The sequence below is a fragment of the Arabidopsis lyrata genome (assembly GCF_000004255.2).
Source record: "Arabidopsis lyrata subsp. lyrata unplaced genomic scaffold ARALYscaffold_6, whole genome shotgun sequence".
Taxonomy (NCBI): Eukaryota; Viridiplantae; Streptophyta; class Magnoliopsida; order Brassicales; family Brassicaceae; genus Arabidopsis; species Arabidopsis lyrata.
This window is the reverse complement of record NW_003302550.1, coordinates 18,379,738-18,398,080: the sequence shown is the minus strand read 5'-3', so window position 1 is coordinate 18,398,080 and position 18,343 is coordinate 18,379,738. Positions and strand designations below refer to the sequence as shown.

Here is an 18,343-nt window from a genome sequence, read left to right as displayed (position 1 = left end):
GGGCAAATGTTGAGCATACGGGACTAGAGTCTTGTTCCTGCTCCGATAACTACCAAATTGGTTTCTTTTATCTACTCTTACCAGCTTTAGTTTGATATCTTTTGTAGATCTTGAATGTTCTGGAATATGTGCGTTAAGGTGCTGATGTGATGCCAAGGAGTCAACTTAATCCAGTTTTGGATGCTGAGTAAGGTCATAATTGGCAATCCAAGATGACTAGTTTTGATTATGAACCGCTAGCAGCAGCTAGTATTGGTCAGGTACTATTAACTTAGTTTCTACGATTGTATTTTGATGACGAGATGTTGGGCTTCAGGGATTTCGCAGAGTATCATGGATCGGGTTATTCTAGGGTTCTAAACAAAGGAATACCTATGCTTTTAATGGTTCATGAACATACAAAACACTTATGTGTAATCGATTTGCTTATGATAAAACGACTACTTATGTCTAAGAACTCTGTTACAAAACTTACGCATGCAACGACGAGATTGAATAAGCATTATTAATGAGTTTGTACCAATAACTCAACTTTTGCAGGTTATAACATGATACTCACATCTAGGCTAGTGAACGCGGATTTACACTTGAGATGCATAAAACCACCTAAGATCAATTGCTAGTTAGCTATTCAAGCAATATGCATTAAGAAACAACCTAGAACGAAGAACTAATAGGACCTAAATAAAGATCTAACAAACCCTAGGAAACAGATCCGCAAATCCCCATCAAAACCCTTATGCCCAAGGAGTAAACTACGCACACATACTCACCGAAAGCAAAGACATATGAATAAGAGACTCCATAAAAGAGTATGAGTATAAAAAGGGTTTAGAGATCGTCTCTGGAATACATAGTAGATGATTTATCTTCCTTAAACAAGGAGAGAATAGAGACAAGCGAGAAGAGAGGTGGTGGTGACGACTCCGGCGGTGAACGATGGCGAGAAACGTCAGTGATAAAGCTTCGGCGAGCTTGGAGGCTTCATGAAGGTCTCTGGTCGTTTATCCTCTGGATGTTAGAGACGCACGAAGAGGCACACCCTAATTAGGATTTAGAACTAGTATTTATAGGCTTCGGGAAGTAGAAAATCGGTTTAGGGCTTTTTGGGCAAAACTACATATTTTCATTAAAGTTCAGGGACGAGTTACTTTAGCCCGTAACGAGGCTCTCTAACCATGCTCAGAATAAGGATCTAGACCGGTCACGTCGGCTGTGACCGGTCCCAACAGGGGATTGTGACCGGTCTCGGACAGGCTTGCGTTCGATCGGCTATAACTTATGGTTGGAAGATGGGATTGAGTTGATGCTTCCTCCATAGTAATATTGACTCTTCTAAATTTTCATAGAGTCCAAGATATCTTAAGTTTTTTCACGGGAAGGCCTCCAATGGACGCTTAACATCTGGAGCTTTAAATCTGTCCTAAAACGGATTTTGCTCGTCTTTTGGTCCATTTTGCTTTAAAACTCCTAAAACCTTCTTGAATCTAAAATTTCTTGAATATCTCCTCTTTGGCCCTGAAATCACAGCAAACACTTCCTAAAACATAAGAAAACAATAGCTAAATCAGGCGAAAATGCCATGTTATCAACTCTCCTAGACTTAGTCTTTGCTTGTCCACAAAGAGAATGCGTGAGATCTGAAAAGAGGATAGGGTTTAAAGGTAGGAACCACTAAAAGTGAGTGGTCATTCAGGATCAGCAGAGAGTGGTAGAAAGGGGTAAGAAGTCGTGAATGTATATGCTCGTTTCCTTGATCTAACACCTCCTTTGAGAAAGAATTAAGGTCAGGTTAATCGTCCAATAAAATAGAGTTCAAACTTCAGTGGCAAAGATCCAGTTGAGGGTCTTCTAGGTATTTTTCGCTCTTAGCGAGTCCTGCAAAACTTGTCATTTAGAAAATGAATAAGAACATATGAACTGTCGAATTTCATCATATGATAAGGTCATTGATAACATGGTATTTTCGCCCACTTTTACTATGTTTTTATTAGGTTGTGAATGGCAAAAGACTAAGCAACAAGATTCCAGATGACACCCATATCGCTGTCCTCTCTAGCTAGTCTTCATAGTTATTCTTGATGTCATAACAACCATAATTTGAGTGATATCCAAGCTTATTCTGCAATCATAATTTACCATTGTCAGACATGTATTGAGAATTTCTAAAAATATTGAAACAATAACCATGTTTGTATAACAGAACAAGCAATCAAACATTGATGCAAACTCACTACATCATTAAAGTGAAAGACGGGGAGATGGAAGAGAAAATAAATAGAACGCAAAAAAAAAAACTTATTTAGGTGTGTTGGTGTCGGAATTAAGCACCTCCGAAAATACCGTCTTAAACCAAGAACATTTCGAATTAAGCTAAACAATTCAATCAAACCGAGGTATCCAGGTTTAGCCTGTTAGTGGGCCAATGGACAAAGGCCCACAGAATTCGTTAGCCGACCTCCAACTGAAAAGGAAGCAGGTCGCCGACTTCACTGAAAAGGAAATAAAGGCAAATTCATGTTCCAATAAAGAAAAGGAAATCTAAAGGTTCAAGCCCTAAAGAAGAGGAAATTAAGCTTATCTTTACACCGGCTTTTTCTCATATAAATAGAGGGGTTTGCCCTCTATTCGGGTGATCTCCGTAGTTATAAACCCTAGTTTTCTCTTGTTCTTTAGTAAAGCCTTTTTTTTTTTTTGAATACCAGGTGGCTCTAGGCCAAAGCCTGTAATATCCATAACCCCGAAACCACAGCATGTAATATTAGTTTCGTTCCAAACGTCACTCGAACCGGCGACCTCTAAGCTTTGCTTAAGATCTTTACCAGTTGAGCTTATGACAATTGGTTAAGTAAAGTCTAATTTGCTTCACAAGAGATTAAAACTCCCTTTGCAATCGAGTTTTTGATCGAAATTTAAGAGTTGATCAAATTTGTTTTCCCCCATTCACAAATTCATTGTGTGAATTCTAGATTCAACAAGGTGGACTCATAAGTGTGTAAGGATTCTTAGCTATATCACGCATATGTTTCTTCATTCCAACATGGATTGGTGTAGCTGAAACTTACATATACAAATGATCATCTTAAGGTGTCATATCCAGGGTCGTGATGTAGTGAGAGAAAAAGAAGCGGCCGCTTATGAGATAAATTTTGGAAATAAAGTTGAGGGCATATATTAATTAGTGGCATAGTTTACCCCAATAGAATTATATAAATGTGGATTTATACAACGTTGAAGATTCAAAGTATGAAGAATATGGGCTTCTACAATACAATTCCAAACATAAGCTTCTAATGCTATTTAATAAAAAAAAAAAAATAGACACTAACGTTAGTTAATTACCCAATAGGGTTATACGAAGAAATTTGCTATGTGCCTATGTGGCTTTGTCTTTCTATATGTTGTCTTTCCTGGTCTTTTGATTCCTAAGGTAATTCAGTGACCAACCACCTTTTCTTTCAATACTTTCTCACCAAATCGTCTTTACTAGGTTGAAATTAATCTTGTTTTTACTTTTCTTTTTTTTCTATTGATTCTGTTTTGTTTTGTCTGTATATGTTCACTTGTTTTTCCAGAAAAACATCATTAATTAAAAAATCAACCTTCTCGAAACAGAAAAAAAAAAGAAAAAAATAAAAGATGAACAAGCCAAATCTCAAAAAAATGCTTAATCTCTATTTTTCCCCATATAAATAGAGTTAAACTTTTTAAAGGAAAAAATAGAGGAACACATTTAAGTAAAAATAGAGAAAATTCACCTCTATTATAGAGATAGAGCTAAAAATAGAGAAATACATTGGAGATGGTCTTATTCACGTATTTCAAAAACCCTGAAACTTTTGATAATTTAGTGGAAAATAATGATAAAGAACATGACACTCTTGGAGATGGAGTGGAAGAGAGTATATAAATGAATGTCAAAGAGAAGAAGTCATTGAACAATGTAGCCAACGCGATCTTTTTTTTTACACCATATGTCTTGTTCAATGGCTTTGAGTAAACTGGCAAAAGCCGTTCTTGTTTTAGTCCATCATCATATATAGTGAATTTTTAATCCACTTTATAAATCCAGCATCAATAGTTATTCATAATAGGTTGGAAAAAAAGTAAAGGGATGTTGCAAGGGAGGGGGTCAAACATGCTAAACTAAAAAGGTAGAAAATATATAACTAGATATAAGGTTTTCTTTTAACTGGAAATAAAGTTTATTAGTTTCTTTAGAAGCTGTAGAGAAATTTAAAATTACAATAGATGGTCTCACAAGATGAAACTCAACTTTCATTAAAACTATCATGGTTGCACAAACTTGGCAACTATGGCCAGGTCCAGAATCTTGATGTCAAGAATATCATCTATTTTAACAATAGCATCCGATATGTCGATTCCGATCAGCTTGCTGTAAACCACCAAGGATTTTCACATGATCATTCTTCCTTGGACGAACTATCTTCAGTTCGCTTGGGGGGACCATTATAGTGTCACCTTCACCGCTAGACCTACTTTACACATTCCATCCTGACAAAAGTAGCACATGGGAAGAATGTTGGTGTTAGAAAGGAGCTACCATTCATATTCACTTCTCGCAATCAAGATCATTGAAATTTTCTTCTGGTTTTGTTTATCACTATCAGTTCTTTTTGTATTATAAAAAAAATTCTTAAGTTGGAGAAAGGCAAAAGACTAACCGAAACATCTCGAATCACGCCCACTTCGCTATCCAATCCAGCGGTGTGTACGTTAACCAAAATATCAGGCATGAAACAGGATTTAACATCTTCATCTGTGGTATTTACGAAAAGCTAAGAAAACCGCCATAGAAATGGAAACATCTTGTGTATGAAACTATGACCAACATAAGGGCGATGCATGGTCGGACAAAACTAAACATTTATCTTTTTAACTAACCCCCCAACAATAGAAAATACTAAGGAATTCATACCTTAACTATTTATAAATACTAATTGCCAAGGCTCATGCAAATAAAGAACAAAATGTAGAGTTCTGGATATATATACCTGGATATTCTTCGGCAGAGGACTGAAACTGATGATCCATATTCTCAAAACTTTTCTCTCTTTTAATTAAGGTTTTGGTTTCTCGAACTTGTCTCTCTTAATCATCGAATGATTTGCTGTGGCTATATATATATACACGCTTATAAAACCTAAGTCCAATTAGAACACCATTATCAATGGTCTCTTAATTTTGGTTCTTAAGAAATTTTTAGTACTAAATTTATAAATTTTAGCTCTTAATTTTTATTTTGTTCCTTAGCTAAGAAACCCATCTTAGATTTAATGCATATTTGGGAGTTAATTTAATCAATTAAATGCTAAGATCATCTTAAGATGGTCTTAGGTTTACAACACGTTGACTTTCTAACTACCTTGCGTGGGCTTTTTTTTAGCAAACCCACTTCCATATCCAATTCGTAATCTCTTTTTTTTTTTTTAGAAAATAGAGACACATTTTTGTCTATATTTTGTCTTGATTTGTCTCCACCATTTAAAAAAAAAAAGAACCATACTTAGGTTTACCCCTGGGGTGAATCTTTAAATTCACCCAACAGATTATAGCCAATTGTTTTGCCATGTCATTATTAATACTAGAGAATTAAAAAAAAAAAAACACAATTAAAAAAAAGGATATCACAAAATAGATTTAGGGTTTAAGGTTTAGGGTTTAGGGTTTAGGGTTTAGATTTTACAATTTAAACGAAATTAGATGTCGGTTTGGGTTGCCAAATGAGTGGTTAGGGTTAGATTTTATAATTAAAACTAAATTAGATATCGGTTAGGGTTTAGGGTTTAGGGTTTAGATTTTACAATTAAAACTAAATTAGATGTCGGTTTGGGTTGCCAAATGAGTGGTTAGGGTTTAGATTTTATAATTAAAACGAAATTATATATCTGTTCACCGCTGGGTTTAGGGTTTATGGTTTAGGGTTTGGGTTTAGGGTTTAGGGTTTATATAACAAATATTTCACAAACCTAAACAGATATATAATTTCGTTTTAATTGTAAAATTTAAACCCTAACCACTCATTTGTCAACCCAAACCGATATCTAATTTCGTTTAATTATAAAATCTAAACCTTAACCACTCATTTGGCAACCCAAACCGACATCTAATTTCGTTTTAATTGTAAAATCTAAACCCTAAACCCTAAACCCTAAACCCTAAATCTATTTTTTGATTTCTTTTTTTTTTAATTGTGTTTTTTTTTTAATTCTCTAGTATTAGTAATGACATGGCAAAACGATTGGCTATAATCTGTTGGGTGAATTTAAAGGTTCACCCCAGGGGTAAACCTAAGTATGGTTCAAAAAAAAACCATTAACAACATTTATCTTATGATATATTGATTTAACAATTTATGACATATTTCTATATTTTAACTCATTATATAATTTTGAAGGTTTCTCTTACTCCTGGGTGTTCGGGCATTAAGATCGGTTTCGGTTCTATTCAGTTTAGGTTCTTTCGATTTTAGAGTTTAAGATTTATATAAATACCAAAATATTCGGTTATGTTCCAGTTTGGATCTTACTCTTTCGATTCATGGTTTATAACCCATTAGGGTATTTTTCAGATATTTCGCATATTTTTGTTTCTGGATATTTTTGAGTTTTTGTTTTGATAATTTAGGTATTTTATTTAATATCTTCTTAATTCTTTCTTTTTGGTCCTTTTTGTCATATTTTTGTCATACGTGAAAAAGCGAAAATGCTCTATTGTCCTCCAAAATTGACAATAGAGCATTTTCACTTTTTCAGGTATATCAATTTCTAGAGTGAGCTATATATACAAATCTATTAAATCACATAATCAAATTTCACTTTTACTAGAAGTTTCAATGTTTCAGATAAAATAAACATGATACAACGTTAGAATGAGCTAATGTTAGAATTAATAGTTAGCTTAATTTTTCTTATATATGTCGTACTACTTGACTGACTTATTTTTACTTCAAGACTTCACGTATAGCAGGACTATGATTTTCTATTTGATGTGGCATGAATTATGAATTTGATGCAAACCATAAAAAAATAAAGTTGTAGGCTAACATATATCAGTAGAAACATTATTTAATTTGAGAATACGAATACGATCATGCCAGAACCAAAGCTGCATGAGGCACGGAAAGATAACACACAATTATACGATGATGATCATGTTAAGGTTATCATGTAATGTTAAATATAGGTAGATAAATAATTGTCGGGAACCGGTTCCTTATCTGGTAAATAGTCACTATAATCAATGTAAGCTCAAAGAAAACAACAATCCAAAAACAACATCTAATACATGATTAGCGTAGCATAAGCAAGAAAATTCGAAGTTCGGTTTCTTCATAAAATAAACGAAAAGCAAACAGTGAACTCGCTATATACTAAAAGTAACATGCTCAATGTTTATATATGAAAATTCTGGTTTTTAGATTATCAATTTAACAAAAAAATATTGTAACTTACAAAGAAGCAAAGCTTAAAAAAGAGAGCTAGAAATCCTAAAAAAGAGAGCTAATTAAGAAACAAAACCAAATCCCAAATGAAAATAACAAAGATAGATCAAACATATAAAGCCCAAGCCGTGTATAACTTCTTTTGCCAAATTAGCTGACCTTCCAACATTCATCTCTCAGAATTTGTATCTTCATCATCTACCCATGGAGGACAGATTACAATCTGACTTATTGAAGACGCTCTCATCTGAATGCGTAGCAAGCAATAGTAAGAACAAAATCTTTCGTTCTCTTTAATAATAAAGAAGGGAGCCACTCGTCGAAGGCACCGCTCAGTTTTCTTAAATGAAACAGAGGAGGCTCTGTTTGAATATGGAAAAAAACGGAGCAGTAGAGAAGATACAGTCCTATGGCGATCCATGAATGACAGTTTCAAACCATTTTTCTCGACGAAAGACACTTGGAATCACATAAGAACAACTTCGACCACAGTCACTTGGCACAAAGGAGTATGGTTTTCAAATGAAACCCCTAAATACTCCTTTTGTGTATGGCTTGCAGCTCATGATCGGCTTTCTACGGGAGATCGTATGCAACAATGGAATGGGGGTGGATCGGGACTCTGCATTTTATGCAAAACGTGCACAGAATCTAGAGACCATCTATTTTTCTCATGTGCTTACACATCGAAAGTATGGGCAGCTGTTGCGAAAGGATTATTCAAAGCCAAGTACACGACAGTTTGGTCTCAGCTCATAGATCACATTTCCAACTCTCAACAAGATCGGGTGGAGAGGTTCCTAACAAGGTATGTTTTTCAAACAACCGTCTACATGATTTGGAAGGAGAGAAATGGCCGTAGGCACGATGAACAACCGCACACAGAGAATATCCTCACGGGCTGGATTGATAAGCAAATACGAGACCAAATTTCTATGATCCGAAGAAGGGGAGATAGACGATACGACGAGGCGTATCAACTATGGCTCCTAGCCCGAAGCTAATCTTCAAAGGCTGTCGTTTTTATTTTTGTTTCTATCAAACACTATTTCAACTCGCTCTCAAACTTAAGTCGCACTTGGTTGTAAAAACGTAATTTTTCTTTTGAATATAATTTAACATTAGATTCAAAAAAAAAAAAAAAGAAGGGAGCCACGCAACGAAAATGAACAGTGGTTGCAAATCGGTTGTGAAAATGTTTCGTTAAACACCAAAGCAATGCTGTATTTGATCTTTCCTTCTGGTTTGGCGTACCTAACATTCCCAAGTACACAGAAAATATGCAAAGTGACTCCGCAATCATTACATGTGTAGAACCAAGTCTCCGGATTTGTTTCTCTTTCGCAAATATCACACCAATACTTGCCGTTTGCTTTTTCACCATAACAAAGAGTGAGTGGATGATCGTCATACCTGGGAAGTTTTACCGTTAATGGTAGACTGGCGCAACGAAAATCCAAAAAGTAGTTGCATTTGATACAACCTAGAGCAAACTCGTCTGCAACATTGCTACAATTCTGGCAAGCCTTCACGTCATCATCATATTCACATGGATAAAAGGCATAGTAATTGAACAACACAATACATCAAAGCTAGCACTATACATGAATCCACTGCAGCAAAGTTGTAGACAAGCCATGCATGTTGTTTCGGTGTTATCTCTATTGAGGTGAAGAGTGAGAGGTCTTGGGCTAAGAAAATGTCGTTTCGTCTTTGGAAGATTAGCGCATGTTTCGTGGAGGATAAAACTGCAATCTGAACAGTTGTAGAATGGTGTTAGAAGCGATGGGACGAACACATGCTTCACACAATATGCTTTCCACTAAAGCAATACCGTCTCTGCCGAGACTTATGTTATGTTCATGAGCAAAATGAGTGATTGTGTAATTGTGTTGTCATCATTCATCTTGAATGGCTCAGAATCTTCAACTTCTTCGGGTAATCCATCAAGATCTTCCACATCCCACATGTCGTTCCTTGTTGCACATCTTGAATGAAAAGCATAAGTAGGACAAAGGGAGCAAGAATAAGCCCCATATGACCAATCAATATCTTCTAAAAAAATTTCACAGGTCCATTCTCCAGGACCAAGAGGATACGTGTAAGAAACGCGGTGTTCGTGGCGATTGACGTGAATAACACGTGGAAAACTAGCACAGTCTTGATGGAAGAACATAAGATCACATTGAAGAGAAACATAGGGAGTACGGTCACCTCCTGTCCCACAACCATCACAAACGAAGTAGATCAATCTTGGGATGAGTGTGAGTGTATCCGCATGAACCGTCAACTTTGAAAGAGCAACTGGTGTGACTGTATGTTGCCGGTGGTATTCAACCACACAAACCATATCCAAGTTGAACTTACAAATATCACAATGATACAAAAAGCTTTCAGTATCTCTTCCACACACATGACATTCTAGATCTATATAATCGGGAGCTCCTTCGGTGAGAAGCTTAAGAGGGTGTCTCACATGAAAAGGATGAGTGATCTCCGGCAAGTCGAACACGGAGACGCATTTATCATGAACCATCAACTTACAACGAGGGCAAAAGTAGCCATATCCATATGAATGAGAATGACCACAAACTTTGCATAACATCTTACAATTAAAGTCAAGCAAGAGTAGAGGATGATGGTACCACGACATATTCAGATGTACGTGCTCGGGCACACATGTCATCAACCATGCAATCAATGTCCAAATTGAGTTTACATATAGAACAATGATAAAGGAGACGCTTAGTGTTTTTACCGCATATGTGACATTTCTGATCGGTGTGATCAGGAGCTCCTGTTGTTAGAAGCTTAAGGCAATGTCCAACATGAGAACGGTGCTCAAATGTCTCCGGTGTACTGAACACAAAGACACATTTGTCGTGAACAGTGAACTCGCAGTCAGCGCAATAATGGATGCCATGGCTATACGGCCGATCGTCACAAGCATCGCATTTCAAGTAACCTCCATAATTACCTACGTGATGATCGTGTCCTTTTATTTCCATTTCGCTTGTGGAGAGTATTCTCCTTGTGGGGATAATGGATCAATATCGATGATGCTTACTCTATAAACTTCAATCAATGCTGTTACTTGTTATTTTAAATACATTAACATAACAACGTCAATAAAACAATACAACTAGTGGACAAGTAGTTTGTTTAGTTTAAACATTACTGATGACACAGATTTGGTCTGCCATGTTTAGTTACTTTATTTCGACTTAGTTTTGCTCTTCTAACTCTCAAGAGGCAAATTTCTTCCCGTTTTAATTAAAATTCAAATTAAATAAAAGATTAAAGATTTGATTTCATCGAAGAAATCCAGATCATCGAGAACAAAGGTCACATTATGAAAACGAACATCATCTCGTGTTTTTGAAAGATTAGTAGTACAATGGCCGCGATACCGAGAATCGAGTCACAAACGAGTTGATGAATTCTGGAGTGGTTGTAATGTAAGACCATAACTTAAGACAGAGAGAGGTACTGCATATAAGAACTAGAAAAATATTGAAGATTATATGACATCTCTAGTTTTTACATTTAAATTTTACTATCTTTTTAATTTTAATTCACTTTAGACAGTTCCCATCAATCGTTAGGTATAATTTATATTAGGTAGGGGGAAAAAGGTAAGGCGATTAACATGCTGAACTAAAAAAAGTAGAAAAGATAGAGCATTACAAGAAAAGCACAAAACTGGAGAAAAGATTCAAAGGTTTTCTCCGATAATTGGAAATAAAATTCAAAGTTTCTTTATAAACTATAGAGAAATATGATATTACAATATACGTGTCTCACAAGATAAAATTAAACGTTCATTAGAAGAACACTATCACGGTTGCACAAACTTGGCTAATAAGGCCAGGTCCAGAATCTTGACGTCAAGATTATCATCTATCTTAACGATTCCGTCAGACCCGTCGATTCCGATCAGCTTACCTGTAGACCCACGATATTGGCCACCAACTATTTTGACACGGTCAGATTTCCTCGGAGGAATTATCTCCAATTCGCTTGGGAGGGCCATTATAGTGTCACCTTCACCGCTGGACCCGAGAGACACTTTACACGTTCCATCCTGACAAAAGTAGCACATAGGAAGATTGTGGGCGTTAGAAGGGCCCATCACTCCAACATATACAGAATCACTTCTCACAATCAAGGTCTACAAGCTTCTCTATGTGTAACTTTGATCATTGTCCTTTCTCCTGGTTTTGTTTATCACTACTAGTTCTGTCTTATTGAAATAAAACTGGAATTCATGAAAAGAAAAAGACGAACCGAAACATCTCGGATAACGCCCACATCGCTGTCTTCTCCAGCCTTGTGTACGTCAACCAAAATATCGGGCATGAACCATGCTTCAGCATCCCCACCTGTCATATTTACAATAAGCTAAGAAAACCACCATAGAAATGGAAACTTCTAACTACGGGGGACTGACAAGGAAGATGCAAGGTCGGACTAAACAAATTTTTTATCTTTTTAACTATACCCCAAGAATAGACATACCTATAACAGGAGACATGACATCAAGGCCAGTTCCAGGAGTCATTGGTTGTCCTCCAGGAGTTCCAGGTAAGTATGAAGCCGAGCTTGGTGTCATGGGTTGCCCAGGTGTCGATGGCAGGTAAGGACTTGGGGCATTAGCTGCATGACAAGGTAAGTGAGAAAAAGACAGGCCAGACAAGAAAAGTCAACACTTTGAAAAAGATTACACTCATCTTACCATAAGCTGAACCATGGTCTCTAGGCGTCCCCGCATCCGAGTAACTACCACCAGGAGTACTAGCCCATCCTGAGCCAGGAGTTGGTGCTTCATATGCCCGTGAAGGAGGACTTCCCGGCTGAACAAGTGTAACATAAACGATTTTAGTTCGCAATCAATACAATACTACATATATCCGGAAACAGTTAAAGCCAATAATAAGGTTGAAAGCAAAACAATAGATGGATAACTCCTACTTGATATTGAGGACTCGTTCCCCAAGATCCCGGATTTCCATCTTCCCAGTTATCCCTGATGCCATAACAACCATACTTTGAGAGATATCCAAGTTTATTCTTCAATCAAGAATTACAATTCTCAGAAGTGTTAAGAATTTCTGGGAATAATTAAGACAATAGCCATGTTTGTATAAAACATAACAGACAACCTCACATTGATGCTAGATTACTACAGCATTGAAGAGAAACAGGAGGGAGATGAAAGAGAAAATCCAACTTTTGAAAATAGAAACGCAACAACAAACTTACCTTGGTGGACTCATAGGCGTGTAAGGATTCCACGCTCTATCTCGCATGGGTGTCCTCATTCCATCATGGATTGGTGTAGCTGAAATTACATAAAATAACCTAGGAACTTGAGAACATATTACAGAGGAGGTGGTATATAACATTAAAAATAAACAGATATTGGATCCTAAGCAGTGTAATATCTAGAAAACAAACCTCCAGAGTCCCGCATTGGAGTCATATAAGGATGAAGTGGAGTCCGAGAAGGATGCATAGGTGTTTCGCTTCCCATACTATACCGAGATGTATCTCTGTGTAGAATTCAAATGATATAATCAAAATAATGATTGAACTCAAATTAACCAATGAGATAAAAAATTAGTAGATTACCTAAAGGGTGTTGTCGCAACATTATCTGATATTGCATCCCGATCAACTGCATATACAAACTATTGTTAAAATTCCTTCGACATGTAGAAACCCACATGCGGAAAAGCGAATTCAAGAGCTTGCCTGTCACAATTTTCATCTCAAGTTCTACACGCACTGAATTTCCTTTCACTTCTACTACAGGTCCCCTATACCCCTTGAAAGGTCCTAGACGGATCTTAACAGTAGTACCCAACAAAGAATCGTCTCCCCGTCCTCTTCCGCCCACATGCCTCCCTCCAGCTGCATTTAAAGATACAAATAAGAGTATGTGAAACTTTACGTAGATAAGATGTATAAGCATGTCACAAAAGATATGCAAAGTATTCTTGGTTTGAAGCAATGAAACATTGTACTACCAGAAGACTGTACAAGTCATATATAGTGGAAATTTTGTCTTATCCTGAATAAATATTAAGAGCAGCAGACCAGTGAAGAATGCAAATATCAACTAAACAACACATTAGGTGTTCTTACTCATAACCAAAATAGAAAGAAAAGATCGAACATACAGTTATTATATCCTCCGCCTCTGCCACGTTGAAATCTTCCTGGGGATGAGGGTACTGGGGCAGGTGCCTTGAAATTGCCATACCTTGAAAAAGAATCACCACCCTAGAGTAGAAAAATAGCTGGATAAGGTGAAGCTACAGTTTGATGAAAATATAAAAAAACATGGCCACATCACAACAAGACACTTACATTTCTATTAGCGCCAGAACGTGATCCACCAACAACAATGCATGATGTGCATTTAGCGCAGATAAATCCAGCATGCTCAAGGTGATGCCGATCATATATAAATAAGACTCCTTTGTAGATATGCTTCACCGGACCTTGTTTACCCTAATATGCAGAAATTAATTGATATGAGATCAGTAAAGTTGAGCAGGGTAACCAAAAACCAGACAGCAAAGGTACTCACTTTGCTAGGACCCTCGATGACTCTGACGTCATCTTTCACAGCAATGACATTTTTGTAGCGATCTTGAACATTGATTTTCTTCTCAATTTTGCATTTGATTTCTCTGAGTTTGACAAGAGCAACCTCTGGTCTGTCAGGAACCCCTTTAAGAACCTAAGGACATTGAAACAGAGTTATTCCTAGCTCCACTGGGAGTTTACAGAAAAGTATCCCAAAAGAAAAAAAAAAAAAAAATTCTAGCAGTTAAGCATAGACTTAACTAGTGGTATTCTCGGAAAATTGGCAATTTACCTGAAAAGCTTCATTCTCTAGTCGTATAATTACTCCAAAGCTCAGGTTACTGCATCAAATAAATAAGGCTTTCATACACGTGTAAACAGGAAATATGCATCATTTCCTGGTGATTAGGTACTCCACTTACTCCAGAAGCACAAGATCATGAAGTTCATAGTCCCCAATTTTGGTAACACCAGTTGTCACTTCTGAGCTCTCAACAACATGATCAGCAAACACTCGGACCTACAAGTATATTCTCTGGAATTTAGTAACCCTACTAGGCAGAAATAAGCTCAATCCATATGCAAAAGTTGGTTTACATGTTCTTTGGTTGTGTCAGACAGAATGATAAGCACGTGTTGATCAACTTTGACAACCATGCCTGTTGCTCCTTCATGGGTCCCAGAAACAACCTTCACATGATTTCCAGGTTCAAAGTACTTGCAAAGCTCTCTCTCATTTACAGCAAGAGGATCCTGCAACACAAGAGTCATGCTCAGCAGTTTTTCTTGGCTGGATCATCTCAGAAACATGCAAGCAGTAACAAACAGCCAAAGAGTAAGGATGCTTACAGGGAGACCTTTCATTTCTGATCTGATAAGGACATTTTCTTCATCTACTTTCTCAACCCAACCCTTCAAGTTTTTCAGATCCCCCTTTATAACAATAACTGCATCACCCTTCATGAAATGCCCTTTCTTTCTGTTTGCAAATAAAGTTGACAGACCACCAAAATCGCCCTCTCCATTTTCACTTGGTTTATTGAATTTTTCAAGTTCGTCAAAAGTTGGTGTAACATTCTGAACAGTGATGGACTTCAATGATACTGTTTTGTACAGAAAACCATCTTTGAAAAGCATGCCACCAATATTTTCAAAGTAATCACCCGTCATGTGATCACGCCGACGCTCAACACGTATGTGCAATTCCCTAAAGTCATGTAACAATTTTTAAAATCCAGCACTTTTGTAAAACCGTCTCCATAACAGGTTTTATAATATTAAAGTACAACGTTCAGTATCTAAAAGGAGTACCTTGCTTCATCAATGTTCATGAAACGTGGAGGTGGAACAAAGGCTTTTTTCTTTGAAACTTCTCTTCCGTCCTGCAATTAGTCAAGCATAGTGTGCCCAAATAATTGTATCGTTTATATGACTAGATCACACTCAAAAACCTTACAATGCAAAGGACAGTCGTCGTAATTTTCTTTAACATGCTAAGTTTAGCTATTACTTTACTATACATGTTTACCAAACACAATAGCACCATCTTTTTCATAAGCACAGAAAGAATCCATACCAGCTTACTGGCTAGTGCCTGCAGATCAATTCTTGGGATTAACTTGACTGTGACCCTCTGACGCACATTATCAACGTCAACAACCTGCAAAGGACTTGCATTTCAGCAGTCTGTGGGTACTTTTATCAATGACTACACATGAAAATGCATCATACCTTTGCAAGATCACCTTTATACGTCCCGATTTTCATTCTAACCCAGGTATCCCGAGATAGATCAATTGCTTTGCTTTCAACAGAAAGCACATCTGTCATTTCTCTTATCGGGACAAGTAAGATCTTCTGATTAGAATATATATTCCTCATGCCCTTGATTGCCTAACACAAGTAAAAGAAACAGCAAAAATACTGTCTTCACACCCAGTCACAACAAAAATGAACACTATCACTGGCGCGAAAGATCAAAATCTATATCATATAATAGGGTAACCATCAAATACCTCTTTCACATGAGCTTCCTTGTCTGCTTCAACATATATATAATTCTTAAGGTGGTCAAGGGCAACAACAGATCTAATCTGCAAATCTGCTCCTCGATCTATAAACTTTTGCATAAGACAAACAGCAACCTCCCTTTCGCGACCAATCTGACATCGCAACGTGAAAATCAGAACGAATCAGTTCCAAGTTTCACAGAACACAGAACCTTAAATAAAGTAAATAAGAAGACAAAGAAACAAGACTTCTAACTTCCAAAGCCAACTATGTAAAACACCTACCGCACATTTCACCATCCACAATTTCGGATCACGAACTGACGGCAAAAGCGCTTGCTGCTCAACATCAGTAGCTTCTTCATCATATTCTTCATGATGCCTAGAGAACCGCTCTTGAATTCTTCTCTCAAGATCTTCCACATCCTCATCATTTTCGTCACGAGAAAGAAACCTCCGTTCGTAACGTCTATCACCACGCTCATCAGGAAGGTCCGTTCCAGCATCCACAATAAAGTCTGCATAAAAAAAAAATCCTTCAACTAGTTAACATCTACAGTGACTAGCAAAACGAGAATAATTATGAAAATGCTTAAGTAATACAAACAAGCAACCATTTCTTATCAATGGTGACTTCTGAGAAACAATCTCAATCACAAAAACAACGCAAATCTTTACAGAGAATATCCAATTCGTAAATTGAAGAGTACTTACCATCTTCTCCTTCTTCTTCGTCCTCTTCCTCCTCATCATCAACCTGATGAGCTTCTCGGTCTAAGAAAATGGAAGCAGAAGGCTTCTTTCTCTTACTAGCAGCTCCTTTACCTCCACGGCTACCATAATCTTCATCATCATCGTCTTCTTCCTGAGAATCTTCATCCGCATAATCATCAATAAAATTCGATCTTCCTCTCTTCCGTCTAGAACCGCCGCCGCCTCTTCCTCTCTCTTCTTCTTCTTCGTCTTCTTCCTCTTCTTCCTCTAAATCCAATCCTTCGTAGTCTCCGTCTATCTCATCGTCTTCGTCTCTGCTTCGCGGCATCGTTTAGGGTTCCGATCTGGAAAATTCCCAAATCTATAAATTACAGAATTTGAGTTCTCTTCGTTTGTTTGAGCGAACCCTAGAAATCTGAGGAAGTGAAAAAGGGACTCGACGATAATCGAAGAAGGTGTTGTTTTTGGTTTTTAACCGGATTGGTTTGCAATTACGGTTTGATTGGTTAGATTAAATTTGGATTTGGTTTTTAAGATAGAACTAGACCGGAAAGGTTTGCAATTACCGGTTTACTGGTTTAATGGTTTAATCCAAATTTAAAGATGCTTTGCCTATATAATAAACGGGAAAAATGTCATTTAAATAAATAAATAAAAACCTTAGTGGGAGTGGTAACTAAGAACTCGCAAATTAAACTTTTAGACTATAAAGTGATTGTTGTGAAATTTATTGTTATCTTATTCCATTCTATGAATAACGATACATATATATAGGCATATAAACCTAGGGTTTTAGAGTACATAATGAATAACCCTGATGGACTTATTGGGCCCGGTTATAAGTCCAATATGATGTATTATAACACTCCCCCTTGGACGGAGTAACCGGACCTGATGGTCAATCGGGATCTCGATAATACGCTGGGGAATGTTGCCTCATTAAAACCTTACCAGGAAAACCCAGTGGGAAAAACCATGGTGAAGGAAAAAGAGTACAACACGCATTACTCCCCCTGATTAGAGCATCACCGTAGATCTCTAAGTCTACGCATTCCTATTTGTTGGATGAGCTTCCGGAGTGTTGAAGCGGGCAATGATTTGGTGAAAAGGTCGGCGGAGTTATCGCATGATCGGACCTGTTGAACGCTGATCGTACCATCCTTCTGCCAATCCGAGGTTGAGAAGAATTTCGGTAGGATGTGCTTCGTCCGATCTCCTTTGATATTATCTTCCTTGAGTTGAGCAATGCAAGCCGCGTTGTCTTCAAACATAACCGTGGGCTCCTTATCTTCTTTCATACCACAATCTGATCGGATGTGCTGAGTCATGGATCGTAGCCAAACACATTCTCTGCTGGCTTCGTGAATGGCCAAAAGTTCTGCATGGTTTGATGAAGTGGTAGTGATTGTCTGCTTTATCGATCTCCAAGAGATAGCTGTTCCTCCATGCATGAACACATAACCAGTTTGAGACTTGGCATTGTGCGGATCTGATTAATAACCTGCATCAGCAAAACCAACTAGTCCATCCTTGTTGTGGTTAGTGTAAAACAGTCCTAAGT

The 18,343-nt window shown here is 37.2% G+C and overlaps 1 protein-coding gene and 1 pseudogene across 1 annotated transcript; both read right to left on the bottom strand.

The window, feature by feature from the left end:
- Positions 1 to 7,634: 7,634 nt before the first annotated feature.
- Positions 7,635 to 10,607, bottom strand: LOC9308461 (annotated as a pseudogene).
- Positions 10,608 to 11,176: 569 nt separating this feature from the next.
- LOC9310597 (putative transcription elongation factor SPT5 homolog 1) lies at positions 11,177 to 17,285 on the bottom strand. Its single transcript, XM_021021791.1, has 22 exons — positions 16,783 to 17,285; positions 16,354 to 16,586; positions 16,075 to 16,221; positions 15,791 to 15,952; positions 15,636 to 15,719; positions 15,371 to 15,441; positions 14,909 to 15,266; positions 14,657 to 14,812; positions 14,482 to 14,579; positions 14,352 to 14,400; positions 14,061 to 14,213; positions 13,838 to 13,981; positions 13,648 to 13,750; positions 13,220 to 13,378; positions 13,097 to 13,142; positions 12,923 to 13,017; positions 12,728 to 12,806; positions 12,437 to 12,491; positions 12,201 to 12,318; positions 11,984 to 12,121; positions 11,753 to 11,847; positions 11,177 to 11,549 (listed from the first exon to the last, which is right to left on the bottom strand). Exons 1-22 carry the CDS (start codon positions 17,108 to 17,110, stop codon positions 11,304 to 11,306), a joined length of 3,117 nt encoding a protein of 1,038 aa, XP_020877450.1. The 5' UTR covers positions 17,111 to 17,285; the 3' UTR covers positions 11,177 to 11,303.
- Positions 17,286 to 18,343: the final 1,058 nt, after the last annotated feature.

Excerpts from the sequence above, each read along its gene's own strand:
- LOC9310597 (XM_021021791.1), bottom strand. The coding sequence starts at position 17,110 with ATGCCGCGAAGCAGAGACGAAGACGATGAGATAGACGGAGACTACGAA. Across the intron at positions 15,442-15,635 it reads AGGCACTAGCCAGTAAGCTG|GACGGAAGAGAAGTTTCAAA; the intron begins GTATGGATTCTT and ends GACTAATTGCAG. Across the intron at positions 14,813-14,908 it reads CAGAAATGAAAGGTCTCCCT|GATCCTCTTGCTGTAAATGA; the intron begins GTAAGCATCCTT and ends CTTGTGTTGCAG.